The sequence below is a fragment of the Oryctolagus cuniculus genome, chromosome 2 (genome assembly GCF_051225735.1).
Source record: "Oryctolagus cuniculus isolate XC-2025 breed Fujian yellow rabbit chromosome 2, ASM5122573v1, whole genome shotgun sequence".
Taxonomy (NCBI): Eukaryota; Metazoa; Chordata; class Mammalia; order Lagomorpha; family Leporidae; genus Oryctolagus; species Oryctolagus cuniculus.
In genome coordinates this window covers 152,708,928-152,724,727 of record NC_142868.1, presented here as the reverse complement: position 1 = coordinate 152,724,727, position 15,800 = coordinate 152,708,928, and the positions used below count along the sequence as shown (strand labels likewise).

The window sequence follows — 15,800 nt, the reverse complement described above, 5'->3', positions numbered from 1 at the left end:
GGGAGCTGTCTTTGCCTCTCAAACAAATAAATAAAAATTTTAAAAAAAGAAGTGTATACAAATCTGTGAAGCATAACTTTTAAAAAAAGGTTTAGTTAAAGAATTTTTTTAAAAAAAGTTATTTATTTATTGGAAAGGTAGAATTAGAGAGGGAGAGACAGAGAGATTGATCTTCCATCCACTGGTTCATTCCCCAAATGGCTGCAAAGGCCAGGGCTGAGCTGATCTGAAGCCAGGAGCCAGGAGGTTCTTCCTGATCTACCCTGGTAGATGCAGGGTACCAAGCACCTGGGCCATCCTCTGCTGCTTTTCCAGGTGCATTAGCAAAGCGCTGGATCAGAAATGGAGCAGCCAGGACTTGAATCAGCACCCTTTTTAAGTAAGTTCTTACACAACATTCTGCTTTAAGGAATAAACATAAACCATCAAACAATTCCCTTAACTGCCAATCACAAAACCCTACCTATATCAACATCCACAATTTCTTTTCCATTTCCTATAAGCAAAGTATTATCCCTTTTTTCTTTCACCACTAGAAGTCCAACGCGCTATCCATTGCGCCAGTCACCTTATCCCTTCTTTTTTCTAAAGCGAGTTTCCCTACCTGAACTTGTGATCTCATTCCCTCCCATCTTAAAATAACAAAGCCCCTCCTCAAAACTATACTGGCTGGCGCCGCGGCTCAGTAGGCTAATCCTCCGCCTTGCGGCACCAGCACACCGGGTTCTAGTCCCGGTTGGGGCACCAGATTCTGTCCGGTTACCCCTCTTCCAGGTCAGCTCTCTGCTGTGGCCAGGGAGTGCAGTGGAGGATGGCCCAACTCCTTGGGCCCTGCACCCCATGGGAAACCAGGATAAGTACCTGGCTCCTGCCAGCGGATCAGTGCGATGCACGGGCCGCGGCGGCCATTGGAGGGTGAACCAACGGCAAAGGAAGACCTTTCTCTCTGTCTCTCTCTCTCACTGTCCACTCTGCCTGTCAAAAACAAACAAACAAAAAAAACTATACTTACCCACTTGCTTGCTCTTTCTATATTATCTCACGCTTCTTGAGAGTAGTCAACATTGGCTCAACTCACATTCAATTATCAGTGCCAGCTCAGCCTTCTCAAACCACTTGCTGCTGTCATGCCAAAACTTTCAGTACTTTTTCACAAACTTCAAAGGTTTATCTTAACTGACCTCTGTAGTATGATAATATTAATCATTTCTTTCCCTGCTAAATCTTTCATTTATCTTGGATCTCCCTCTTTTATATCTGCAGCTTTGATTTCAATGTCAAGATCATGAAAAACATACACATACAACCCAGCCAAAGTCCCTCATAATATCCATAACTTACCAAGTATACTATCCATGGCTTCATGGATACCTGAAGTACTTGAATACTAACATATTCAAAATGGAATTTATCTTCCCTTAAACCTGTTTCTCATTCTCCTGATCTCATTTTCTCATACTGCCATCCATATAGCTGCTCATGCCAGGAACCTGGAACCCCCTAGGGTCATTTGTAATGCTTCCTCCTTATCTTTATCCTTCATATCTATACCCACCAGAAATTAAGTCCTCTGTCTCCAAACTCAGCCCAATGCCTGAGTGTTTATAACCTTCTCTTGGATTACAAGAATTTCTAGGGGCAGGCGCTATGGCAGAGTGGGTTGAAGCCTCCATCTGCAGTGCCAGCATCCCATTTAGGCACCAGTTCGAATCCTGGCTGCTCCACTTCCGATCCAGCCCTCTCCTATGACCTGGGAAGGCAGTGGAAGATGGCCCAAGTCCTTGGGCCCCTGCACCCACATAGGAGACCCAGAGGAAGCTCCAGGTTACTGGCTTTGGATCAGTACAGCTCCAGCTGTTGCGGCCATTTGGGGAGTGAACCAGTGGATGGAAGACTTTTCTCTCTGCCTCTCTTTAACTCTGCCTTTCAAATAAGTAAATCTTTAAAAAAAAAAAAAAAGATTTTCTAAGCTGACTTCTCTGCTGCTAATGCTACTCTTTCTTCAGTACGTAAGTATATCCAGCAAATACACCCAACATATTAGATTTTACAGAAAACAAATTACAACTTAATTGCAAAAATAAAATAAAAAATATATGTGCATATCACTTTAAGCAAGTTAGTTATATGAGAAATATAGAGTCAAGAGAAAAAAATGAGGATGAGAACTAGAACTTTTTGGAAGAATTCATACCCAAACACTTCGATTTATGCTTTTCTAAAAAATATCTACACTCAAAATGCCTGACCTTATATCAGTTAGTGGAATAGTACTGTACTATACTGAAATATTAAAAACTTGCTACAGGGGCTGGCACAGTGGCATGGTGGGCAAAGCCACCGCCTGCAGTGCCACCATGCCATATGGGTGCAAGTTCAAGTTCCAGCTGCTCCACTTCCGAACCAGCTCTCTGCTATGGCCTGGGAAAGCAGTGGAAGATGGCCCAAGTGCTTGGGCCTCTGCACACACTTGGGAGACCTCAAAGAAGCTACTGGCTCCTGACTCTGGATTGGCGCATCTCTGGTTGTTGTGGCCAACTGGGGATTGAATCAGCAGATGGAGAGTCTCTCTCTCTCTCTTTCTCTCTGTAACTCTGCCTTTCAAGTAAATTAATGAATCTTAAAAAAAAAAAAAAAAAAAAAGCTTGCTTCAGCCATGTTTTCCTCAAAAATAATAATTTCTAGTATAACAAAAATCTATCTGAAAATAATGGTTTAATATCTCTGGCTCTTCACGCTATTGAAAAACAATTAAGTCCCCACACCCAGAAGAAGAGATACTGAAACCAATTCTAATTTTAAAATGTGTTTTCTAGTGCCATGATGCAATGTAAAAGTGATTAATGAATAACCGTGTGAAAAAGTTAACAGCAAGGGTGATTAGTGTAAGAGGGGGAAATAAAGCACTAAAACCTTCAACTGAGACAGTGATAAAGAATTATCAATGTGATATATTAGACACTAAAAAAGTATTATAGGGCACAAAGTGTAGAATGTTCTGTTGTTAAAATTTTATAAAAGTACAAAATCACAAATCAGTGTATAGATTAATTACCTGAAGTTTTACTCAGCTCTGCTGAAAATATAGCAGATGGTGATCTGTCCTCTTTCACTGTGTCAGAAGGAAGTTTTTTCTCAGCTTCTTTCACAAGAACTTTGGGTTTAACTATGCTGCCTATTTCTGTTTGAGTGTCCAAAGCAGAAACATCTGGAGGAAGTAAGGGTGCCTTGGCTACATCAGACCTATTTTTGGAGAATTCATCTGAGATTTTATCTTCATCTTTTGGTTGTACCTCCTTGAAAGAAAGGTCACGGGGCAATTCTGAGCAGGGCAATGACCCAGTTCCATCCTGGACATTAGGAATTTCACTTCTGTGGGATACTTCCAAGTCAGTGTACTCCCTGGCTGATTTAGGAGAAGAATCAGTTTTAGAACTAACAAATGCAGGGAACTCATCTATAATCTCAATTGGAGATGAATCTGAAAATGTTTCACTTTCTCTTATTGTGGCTTCCTTAGAAACAAGTAAGTCCTCCTTTGCATAAACTGCAGTTTTGAGATCCTCCATTTGCAAAGGAATTTTCTCCTTTTTGGTCAATGTCAAAACTTCATCAGGTGATGGGCTATCTCTTGTGGTGCTTAAATTGGACTGAAAAGATTCCAAATACGGCTTTCCTCCCTCAGGTAGTAAAGTACTGAGTTTTTCTTTATTTTCATATTCTAACGCTGACTCATATGAAGTTTCAGTGAGATTTTCTTTCAAAAGTATCACAGCTTCATCTTGTCTTTGTGGAACTTCAGGTATTGAATCATCACTAAATAAGTCAACTGGCTCAGAATCAGGTGAGGAATCCTCAACTAACTCAGAACGATCAGGCACTGGCTGTTCAACTTTTGCTATTTCTGAATAATTAGCGAAATCTGGGCTTGGTTCACTAGACAGCTTTGTTTCTTTAATTAAATCACATGCAATGGATATATAAGGAGCTTCTGTTTCTTGAACAACTGCATCAGTAGTTTCAGGCTCTTTAATTTCTTCTTTTATTCCTGATATTTTTTTTACGTTCATTGCCTCTTCATATGGGGGTGGACTTTCAGAATCAAGCTTTACACTTTCATAATTAGCTGAAGGAGGAGCTTCTAACGGTGATGAGCTGGGCTGCCCTGCAGAAGCACCAGCACTAGGAACTACAGTATTTAATGGTGCTTCCATAACAATGTCAGGCAAAACTGGTGATGGAGTAGCTTCAGATTCTTCAAATGATGGGCAAAGCTGTGTTACAGGGTAGAGTGATTCCTGCATAGCTTCTGAGGTTTGCACCAAGTCCATTTTTGTTTCATAGGCAATCTTTGTCCCTGCAGCCTCGTTCAATTCACTTCCACATGCTTCCTGTACTAAATCTGGTGTCAGACCCTCAGGCATGTTTGCCACTGCTTCCCCAGTCACCTTTGATAAATTTTCTGTTGTGACATACTCAGTCTGAGAATCCTGTGTTGCTGCAAGGAAAGGGTTTGAGGATTTGGTGCTAATATTCTTCTCTGTTACAATCTGAGCTTTCTTTTCTTCTATTTTTTTTTCATCTGTCTTATTTTCTGAAGTATGGTCTTCCAGCAAAGGAAAAATGTTTGTTGCAATGCTCTCAGTTGCTGCTGGGTTAAAGGGAGCACATGTGATATATGCTCCTGAACCGTCTTTTACAGCTTCTGGTGTACTGGGAAAAGAAGTATCATCATTACTGCTTTCACTCTCTTTTTCATGATTCGTTTGCTCCAGGCTATCTGCAAAATATTTCTCATCCGCTTTACTTTCCAATTTGCTCTCTATACTACCCCCTGCAGCCGGCATACCACTATCTTCCTTATAAGCATCTTTCACTTCCCATACTCGTTCAAATGGTTTGAAGTCTGCATACTCTTCCCTTATAGGAGCTTCTACTGCAGCTTCCTTTTCATTAAAACTGTCCATTGTTTTTTCTGGAAACATAACTTTGTCCTCTTCTTTCACCAGCTCAGTAAGGGCCACAGGTAAGTCTTGCTGATTACGAAGGATGTTATTACTAACTAAGTCCTCTTCTTCATCTTTATTCTTTGCAATTACTTCTTCCCTAGGGTTTGCTACCATTATGGCAGATTCTGCTTTTGGAGAGCCACTAAATTTTGATCCCATTTCTGAATACTCTAGTTCTGAAAACTCTGTTAAATCTCTATCTACAAATGGATTTTTTGCCTTCTCTGAGAGCTGTTTAGAAGCTTCATTTAAAGTTTCTTGAAGTGTTCCTTCCGTGGATAATACTGCTGGTACATTACCAAGGTATTCATGTTCTTTAAAAGAAGCAGCTGAGAGAGGAGATAGAGAAGGAAGAGAAGCAGCAGTTTCAAGTAGGACAGATGGGAAATCCTCTTGACCAGCTGAAACAGTGTTACCTGGCTTCTCCTTCAAATCCATAATTTGTTCTGTGGCCATAGACAGAAAGGAAAGTTAGAAAATGCCAGTGTTCTCAGAGTTATGCAAGCTTTCTGACAGATTCAATCAAATAGTGTTAGTAAAGACTTAACTGTTAACTAAAATGAAATGTTAATAGCATTTTAATTAATTAACTTAATTAATTAAAATAGAATTTAATTAATAAATAACAAGTAGACTTGAATCACTTCTGAAAATATTAAGCTATCTGTCAGTAAAATAGGTGCATGGCTACTACTCAGCATTGTGGTTAAGAATAATATATTGTATATTTCCAAATAGCTCAAAGAGAATTTTAAATACTCTCATCACAACTAAATGGTAGGTATCTGAGGTGAAGCATACATTATATAGCTTGATATGATCTTTCTACAATATACTTGATACATACTTCGAAGTTCACAGAAAATGGAATTGATACAAAAGTTTATTTTGGTGCAAAAACAAAGTTGAAATCCATACACAGAGGCCGGCATTGTGGCAAGGGTTTGGGCTGCTGTTTGCCTTGCAGGCTTTCTATATGGGCGCCAGCTAATTCCTGGCTGCTCTGCTTCTGATCTAGCTCCTTGCTAATATGCTGGGAAGGCAGCCACCTACATGGGAGACCAGAATGATGTTCCAGGCTCCGGCAGATGGAAGGTATCTCTCTCTTTCCCTCTTTGTCTCCTTCCCTTCCTCCCTCCCTCCCTTTTATTCTGCCTTTCAAATACATTTAATATCTCAAAAAAAAAAAATCCACACGTAAGTATTTCCTAATACACATTTTTCAGCTTTATGAAGACCCCTTCATATTTATAGATTGAAACATTTTTGCACCAAAATAAACTTTTTTTTTGAACAGGCAGAGTGGATAGTGAGAGAGAGAGACAGAGAGAAAGGTCTTCCTTTCCCATTGGTTCACACCCAATGGCCGCTGCAGCCAGCGCACCACACTGATCCAAAGCCAGGAGCCAGGTGCTTCTCCTGGTCTCCCATGCGGGTGCAGGGCCAAGCACTTGGGCCATCCTCCACTGCCTTCCCGGGCCACAGCAGAGAGCTGGACTGGAAGAGGAGCAACCAGGACAGAATCTGGCGCCCCGACAGGGACTAGAACCTCGAGTGCCGGCGCCACAGGCATAGGATTAGCCTATTGAGCCGCGGCACCGGCCCAAAATAAACTTTTAATTCCATATTCTATGAACTTTCTGAAGTATCTTCAAATACATGTAACAAAATATCATGCTGTATCCTATAAATATATACAATTATATATCAAAAAACTAAGTAAGCTTTTAAAATGTGCATGGCTACAGAGACAATTACACACTATGCAAAGACATGAATCAAGTCTAAGAAGAGCCTCGAGTGTTATCAATTGAGAAAAGCTACTCGTAACTAGTTTTGAGGAAGAGAAGATTTGAGAAAAGTTTAACTAAGAATATAGAAAAGAAGGGGCACTAGATAATTAAATTCCATAGACTAGATTCATTTACATAAAAGCTTTTTGGCTATATACAGGTAAACTATCTGAAAAAAAAAAAAAAAAGAATGGTCAATAAGTAAATTTAGATCAAGGATCCAAGAATTCTTTTTTATTTTTCATTATCAATCAGTTCTGCCCATTTTTCCCTCAGACACGGCTTATAATATGCAAATTTTGATGTTTTCAGTAGATAAACATTCTTGGAACCATGCTAATTTTTAGTAAATACAACTACTCTACATAGAGTTAACACAAAGAGTTAAAGTTAGAATACACAGAAGATAAAAGTCTGGCAGAAAAGAACTTGCCTGCAGAGGAGTGTATCACAGGCTCAGATGCAGCAGGAAGAGCAAAAAGGGTCTCATCTGAAAAACAAATAGAATATAACCTCAGCAGAAATAAAGACAGGTTGGAAAGAGACAAAAGATCAGAAAAAGGAGCAAGCAAGGGTTCAGTTTGTAATAAGTTAACAAAACTTTAGAGAAAAGGCCAAGATGGAAAGGAAGTTAGGAAAAGTAGTAATTTGGATAAATCATCATATAAAGTTGATTAATATTCACAGAATGCAAAATAATGTGTTTATGTTAAAGAAACTTCATGGACCAAAGCAGCTTTAAGATACTCTTCTCATTTAATACATTGTAGCTAAGGCGTACTCATATTTTCAGATAGGTAAAGTTGTCTTGTCCTAGTCAAGTCAAGAATTAAAGATAAACTTGAATACAACTAGTAACTACTTTTCTTTAATCTTTTGTTACTGGCATATGTTCAATATAGAACACTTCCACAGAATTATGCATTTTTCTCTTATGTTCTAGATGTCTATGTTGAAAAGGTTTCTAAAAATCATTGTACACTGTTCTTTGAAGACACTAATCCTAATGTGCCATTATCCAAATGACAAGGGGAAGGGAGCTCTGTCTCTTTGCCTCTCAAATAAATAAAAACAAAACTAACTAAAAGAATGAAACCTATTCCTACCTTACCAGCACCCTGACCTTTGAGTTTTCAGTTTCCAAAACAATGAGAAAATGATTTGTTGGTGAAGCCACCCAGTCTATGATATTTTGTTATGGCAACCTGAGTATCAACTGTACCATATATTGGTATATTAACCTTGTAGACTGTCCTTTTGCTCCTGCAGCTGGAAGATCCGAAGCTAAAGCTCTTCTATGGTTTACGCTAGACAAAGACAAGACTTTAAAATAGCCCAAGGGATGACAAGAAGTTATTCCTTTGGCAGAGAAGATCCATTAAAGGGGGGGGGGGGGGGGGCAGAGTTGCGGCATAGTGGGTTGGGCCACTGCCTACAATGCAGACATTCCATATGTACCAGTTCTAGTACTAACTGCTCCACATACAAGCCAGATCCCTGCTAATGTGCCTGGGAAAGCAGCAGAGGATGTGATCAAGTGAGAGACTCAGATAAAGTTCCTGGCTTTGGACTGGCCCTGCCCTGGCCATTACAGCCATTTGGGGAGTGAACCGGCAGATGATTTCCCTCTCTGACTCTTCCTCTCTCTCTGTAACTCTGCCTTTCAAATAAATAAATTTTTTATTAAAAAAAAAAGATTTATTTATTTGAAAGACAGAGTTAGAGGCAGAGAGAGAGGGAGAGACACAGAGAGAGGTCTTCCACATACTGGTTCACTCCGCAAATGGCCAAAGCTGCACCAATCCAAACCCCGGAGCTTCTTCCAAGTCTCCTATGCAAGTGCAGTGGCCCAAGGATTTGGTTATAGCAGAGAGCTGGATTGGAAGTGGAGCAGCCAGGACTGGAACTAGCACCTACAGGGATGCCGGCACTGCAGGAGGTGGCTTTACCCCCTAGGCCACAGCACAAGCTCCTCAAATAAATAAATCTTAAAAAAAAAAAAAAAAATGGATGACACTTCTATCTGCAAGCACAAGCTATACAAGGGTGACCAAGATATATAAAAATCAAAGATACAGCTATCATGAATATAGACTTGTTTTCTAAGGGTAATTCCCCTTGATGCATAAGAGAACTAATTTCACAATGACACATATACTTTAGATAAATCTATACATGGCACAATAGAGTACAGCAAAGATTCTTAGATGGGGCAGTAAAGAGAATTCCATCATGTACGTTTTCAACAATCTCCTGTGGGTGGGCACTGTGGCACAGAGGGTTAGGCTACTGCTAAGGACTCCTGAACCCCATATGAGAATGTCAGTTGGAGTCCTGGCTCCTCCTCTTCTAATCCAGCTCGCTGCTAACATGTCTGGGAAGCAGCAAATGCTGGCTCAGGTGCATGAGTTCCTGACTCCTGGCTTCAGCCTGACACAGTACCAGTTATTGTGTACATTTGAGGAGTGAACTCTCTCCATCTGTCTGTCTGTCACTCTGCATTTCAAACAAGCACATCTTTTTTAAAAAAGTCTCCTGTAACCTAGAACAGTAAGTAGGATGGGCAATTCATCCCCAGTAAGAAAATAAAGAAATAAGGAGATTTAGTAAAACCTCAGCTGTTGTGGTCATTTAGGAAGTGACCTAGCAGACAGGAAGATCTCTCTCCCATCCTGTCACACTGCCTTTCAATTAAATATTTTTTTAAAAAAGATAACTTGCTATGTGTTCTTAGTTAACTCTTAACAAAATGGTTGCCTTTTTCATCTAGACAACACAGGGCTAGTATATTTGGAAAATTAGAGGGAAAACAAACACCTAAGCTAGTGCTGAAATTTCAAGTATTTTTAAAAACATATCTGTATTTCTATCTATTACCAGAATCTCTCATAGTAAAAATTATCATTATTGACATTTGGCCAAATAAAAAAGTTTTTAAATTGGCATTCCAAATACTCATTAAATTAAAAAAATCAGTTTTAAAATGGAATTCAATCAAAAATTAACCACAAAATAAATACTGCATTTCTAAAAGTTCTAAGAATTCAAAAGGATTACCATTTGGGTCTTCAAAAAGAGAGCTGTCAGATTCCTATTAAAGCAATAACTGATCATGAAACTGAACTGCCTGGATTCAAATCCCTGATCCATCACTTACAACTGTGTAACCCTGAGAAAGTTACAACTTTGCCATTCTGTATCTCATATCCTAATGTGTTTAAAAAAAAAAAAAAGAAAAGAGGAAAAAAGTATACTTCTTTCAAGTTGTGAGGGAGTAGGTAAGACAACAATTTGCCCTAAATGGCAGAGCTAAGAGGCCACAGTGCCAGGGTTCAAATCAACCTAACTCCCAAGTCCTTGTGCGTTCTCTTCTGAGGGATATGTTTATGCACAAGCACAATTTTGTCAATTCATCTTACTTTACAACCTTCAAGTTTGTTCTCCTGAAACAAAATAAACTGTTATTCAGCAAAGTACTTTGCAATCACCTGAAATACTGGACTGATTAATTACTTCTCCTTTACAATATAATAACATTTATAGAGAGGTTAATGGGAGCCAGATAATGTGTTAGACAGACATATTTGTTGTAGATACTCATCCAAACCTCAAACTACCCAATAAACTAGATGCATACTACCATTATCCACATTTCACAGATGGGGAAACAGGCCTAAGAGAACCAATCTCCCCAACTTACAAAACTAAAAGTGATAGGTCTGAAATCAGAATTCAGAGTTTACAAGTCCATTCTCTTTCCTTTAAACATTATAATACACTTTTTTTTCAGAACTTTATTATATAAATTCAGAGTTTTAAAATGATTAATATAAAATTAAGGTTATTAAAAATAAAATTCTAATCAACGCTGGTCATGTGTCAAAAGCTGTGAAATTCTTGGGGCCAGCGCAGGGGTAAAGCTATCGCTTGCAGTGCTGGCATCCCATATGGGCGCCAGTTTGAGTTCCAGCAACTCCACTTCTGATCCAGCTCTCTGCTGTGGCCTGGGAAAGCAGTAGACAATGGCCCAAGTCCTTGGGCCACTGCACCCACATGGAAGACCTAGAAGAAGCTCCTGGCTTGTGGCTTCGGATCAGCACAGCTCCATCCATTATGGCCAACTGGAGAGTGAGCCAGTGGATAGAAGACCTCTCTCTCTCTCTCTGCCTCTCCTCCTCTCTGTGTAACTATTTCAAATAAATAAATCTTTAAAAACTATTCCTTTTGAATAGAAATTACTGAATTTAGCCTTTTTTCTGTAAAAGACTGATTTTCACAAGGAATCAATGATTTTTAATCAAAGATAATACTAAATCGAAGACTTAATTATGCTCACACTAAAACCACAGTGGCTTATTTTTAAAACAAAAAATTAATTTTCACCAAATAACAGGTAAAGAGGAAGCCAGAACTTTCTCAATAAGTCACTCCATTCTACTGCTATCAAGTATTTCCAAAAGAAAATTCTTTATACCCTCTTGCTCAAAAACATTTAAAAGCTTCTAGTTATGCACATTTAGCTTAAAATCCTAGATACAAAGCCTTAGATACAGACTATCTCTACCATATGGCCCCAACTTAACTGCCTAAACTTTTCAACAATTCTTCATATGTCATCTGTGCTAACCAAGCATAAATCTTCCTAATAACGCCAACACTTCCTCCTACAGCATTATCTGAATATTGATATCCTTTAAACCCCAGATTTACCATACTTAACTTTTCTTTCTAAAACATGCTCATCTTATTTTGGCTTTTCTACCACATTTCCAGTAACTTACACTCTGAGAAATGAATAACTTAGTCACAGAGCTAGTTAATGGCAAACTAGAAAAACACAATTTAACTGTCACTATAAACAAGCAGAATCATGAAACTACATATAATGATAGTATAAAAGATGAATACCATTCACAAAACATATTTCTCCAAATGATCTGTCTCTCACAGTGGTCCAAACACTAGATTCATCTCCTTACCAAAACCTGTTAATTTTAGACTAACTGCTTTGGTCCAACATACACTGAATGCTAATTACTTCCATCACACAGGATGTTTCAGAATTAAAGGTCGCTGAAGAGATATGATTTTAAATATATCCCTTTTAAAATGAGTTAAAATGGTCCATCCATTTTTAAAATTTTTTAAAATATTTATTTATTTATTTTAAAGGCAGAGTTACATAGAGACAGAGGCAGAGAGAGGTCTTCCATCCACTGGTTCACTCCCCAAATGGCCACAATAGCCAGGACTAGGCCAGGCCAAAGCCAGGATCCAGGAGCTTCTTCCAGGTCTCCCATATAGGTACAGGGGCCCAAGGACTTGGACCACCTTCTACTGCCTTCCCAGGACACAGCAAAGAGCTGGATTGGAAGTAGAGCATCCGGACTTGAACCGGAGCCCCTATGGAATGCCGGAATGCCGGCACCACAGGAGGCAACCTTACCTGCTATGCCACAGTGCGGATCCTCCATCCATTTTTAATTACTTATTTATCAGTTTTTAAAAAAAAAAACCATGCTATCACAATCTTACTAATATTAGTCCATACACTCACACACGGAGTATATTCTTTGGTTAAGTTCATTGCAAAAATTTTTATCAACATAATTTTTATCAATATAATTGGTCAGTAAAAATCACATCTAATTATAGCACAAGGCAGAGAGTGGGGCGTGGACAGAATGCATTTTAAAACCATAGAGAAGAGGGACCAGCACTGTGGCATAGCCGGTAAAGCTGCCGCCTGTAGTGCCAGCATCCCATATGGGCGCCAGTTCGAGTTCCGGTTGCTCCACTTCCAATCCAGCTCTCTGCTATGGCCTGGGAAAGCAGCAGGTTGACCCAAGTCCTTGGGCCCCTGCACCCACATGTGAGACCCAGAAGAAGCTCCAGGCTCCTGGCATCAGACCGGCCCAGCTCTGACCACTGTGGCCATTTGAGGAGTGAACCATCCAATGGTTCACTCCTCAACCAGAGAGAGAACCTCTTTCTTTCTCTCTCTCTGCCTCTGCTTCTATAACTGCCTTTCAAATAAATAAATACATCTTTAAAAAAAAAAAAAAGAAAAAGAAAGAAAGCAAAGAACGAGGCAAGCATTTGTCTTAGTAGTTAAGCCGTAGGTTAAGACGCTCACATCCTGGATTCCAGCTTCCTGCTAATGTGCACCTTGGGCGGTAGCAGGTGATGGTTCAAGTTGCTGGGTCCCTACCACATACATGGGAGATCTGATTGAGTTTGGCCTGGCCCAGGCCCACAATTACAGGTATTTAAAGAGTGAACCCTAATCGAAAATGAATCCTCATGTGAATGGAAGGGGAGAGGGAGTGGGAAAGGGGAGGGATGCGGGTGGGAGAGACGATATGGGGGGGAAGCCATTGTAATCCATAAGCCGTACTTTGGAAATTTATATTTATTAAATAAAAGTTAAAAAAAAATAAATAAATAAAGAGTGAACCCATGGAAGGAAATTCTCTTTCCTTCCCTCATCTCACCCTCCCTCTCACATAAATTTTAAAAACTTTAAGTCAGACAATTGTTAAAACCATAGAAAAGAATTTCAGTCTCTGGCTATGAAGGTAATTACAGAGGCCAGTGCTGTGGTGCAGTGGGTAAAACTACATCTACAGTGCCGGCATTCCATATGGGCGCTGGTTCAATTCATGGCTGCTACACTTCCTCTCCAGCTCCCTGCTAATGCACCTGAGAAACGGCAGAAGATGGCTCAAGTTTTTGGACTCTGCACCCACATGAGAGACCGGGAAAAAGCTCCTGGCTTCTGGCTTCTGATCAGTTCAGCTCCAGCCATTGCGGCCATTTGGGGAGTAAACCAGAGGATGGAAGACCTCTTGGAAGGAAGAAAGGAAAAAAGAAAGGGAGGGAGGAAAGACAGGAGGGAGGGAGGGAGAAAAGGAAGGAGGAGGAAAGAGAAGGAAGAGGGAGGGAGGGAGGAAGGAAAATATTACACAAGACTGACTCCTCCAACACAAACAACTACAAATACAGACCAAATATATGAAGCAACTGTCTTGATATTGAAAATGGGCAGTACAGGATTATGAATGCAGAGAAAAGGAAAGCCTGTGAGATGGTTGCCCCAGCTTTCTTTTCATTTTTCTTTTAGGATTTATTTTGTTTGAAAGGCAGAGTTACAGAGATCTTCCTGATACACTGATTCACTTCCCAGATGGTCACAATAGCTGGCACTGGACCAGACCAAAGCCAGGAGCCAGGAGCTTCTTCAGGGTCTCCCATGTGGATGCAGGGTCCAAAAACTTGGGCCATCTTCTGCTGCTTTCCCAAGTGCATTAGCAGGGAGCTGGATTGGAAGTGGAGCAGCCAGGAATCAAACTAAAACCCATATGGGATGCCAGCACTGCCAATGGCAGCTTAACCACACTATACCACAGTGCTGGTCCCTGCCCCAGCTTTCTATCTGAAGGAACTTTCTGGTTCATAGTACAGTGAGGAGGAGCTCAAGAACCTCTACTCTTGCTGAGCTGAGACTACTCAGTTGTCTGGAATTTGTAAGGTGGAGCAATATACAAAAGAAAGCTTCACAGAAATGTGCTCCTATGTCTGGAGAGAGGTCCCTTTGAATCTCTGGCTGAATACTATGCTACACTTTGTTATACATGTAGAAGCAAAACATGACAATAAAAGCACAAAAGATAAAAGAAGTATTCAGAAATATAATGATGTTACATTACATGGCAAACGTGAAGTAGTATAATATTAATTTTTGATAGATTATGAAAAAATAAGGTATTCTGTAATCCCTAGTTCGACATCTAAAAAAATAAATACCTCATGGCCAGCATGTGATTCAGCGTTAAACTGCTGCCAGCAACACTATTACCCCTATGGGCACTGGTTGAAATCCCAGCTGCTACCCTTCCGATCCAGCTCCCCGCTAACACACCTGGGGCAAGCAGAAAGAGGGCCTACTTGGGCGTATGCCACCCAGAAATAGTTCAAGGATCCAGCACCTATCATTGTGACCATCTGGGGAACGAACCAGCAGATAGAAGATATCCCACCCACCCCCAACGCCACACCGTAACTCTTTCACAGATCTTTAAAAATAAAGATTCACTCTACAGTAACCAAAATAGTATGACACTGATATATGGATAGACAAACAGAACAAAATAGCATTATATAAATATACTTCATATGGTCAACTGATTTTTGACAAAGGCATTAAAGGAATTAAAACGAAAGAAATAATTTCAGGGCTGGTTTTGTAGTATAGCATGTTAAGCCACCACCTGCAATGCCTGCATGCCATATGGGTGCCAGTTTGAGTCCCAGCTATTCCACTTCCGATCCAGCTCCCCATTAATGTGCCTGGGAAAGTAGCGGAAGATAGCCCAAGGGCTTGGGCCCCTAGTACCCACATGAGTGACCTAGATGGAGTTTCAGGCTCCTGGCTTTAGCCTGACTCAGCTCCTGCTAGAATATTTAATGTATTTTTAAAGATTTAGTAAAACTAGTATTCAAATAGTACTTTATACCTTGTGCGTCTGTGTGGGTGCAAGCTGTTGAAATCTTAACTTAGTATATACTAAGTTGATCTGTATATAAAGATAATTAAAAATGAATCTTAATGAAGAATGGGATAGGAGAGGGAATAGGAGATGGGATGGTTTGCGGGTGGGAGGGTGGCTATGGGGGGAAAACCGCTATAATCCAGAAGTTGTACTTTGGAAATTTATATTTATTAAATAAAAGTTTAAAAAATTAAACATGTAATCTTTTATTTTGCTCAATAAAATTGTTCAGAAGAAAAAAAGATTTATTTATTTTTAAGAGAGACTTATAGCCGGCACCACAGCTCAATAGGCTAATCCTCCCCTGTGGCGCCAGCACCCCGGGTTCTAGTCCCAGTTGGGGCGCCGGATTCTGTCCCAGTTGGTCCTCTTCCAGTCCAGCTCTCTGCTGTGGCCCGGGAGTGCAGTGGAGGATGGCCCAAGTGCTTGGCCCTGCACCCGCATGG

The 15,800-nt window shown here is 40.1% G+C and overlaps 1 protein-coding gene across 5 annotated transcripts in view; it reads right to left on the bottom strand.

Moving 5' to 3' along the window:
* The window catches only part of RTN4 (reticulon 4), a 172,360-nt gene that overhangs the window by 48,617 nt on the left and 107,943 nt on the right, over positions 1-15,800 (bottom strand). For 3 of the 5 annotated variants that reach the window (XM_089326453.1, XM_070069111.2, XM_089326452.1), the window contains exons 2-3: positions 7,236-7,292; positions 3,056-5,455 (exon numbers count right to left, since the gene is read on the bottom strand). The exons of 1 other annotated variant lie outside the window; for it this stretch is intronic. In XM_089326453.1, coding sequence (XP_089182579.1) covers positions 3,056-5,447 — 2,392 coding nt within the window. In that variant the 5' untranslated portion in view covers positions 5,448-5,455; positions 7,236-7,292. The remainder of the gene's footprint in view (positions 1-3,055; positions 5,456-7,235; positions 7,293-15,800) is intronic. One more of the 5 variants, XM_070069114.2, reaches the window with a different exon arrangement.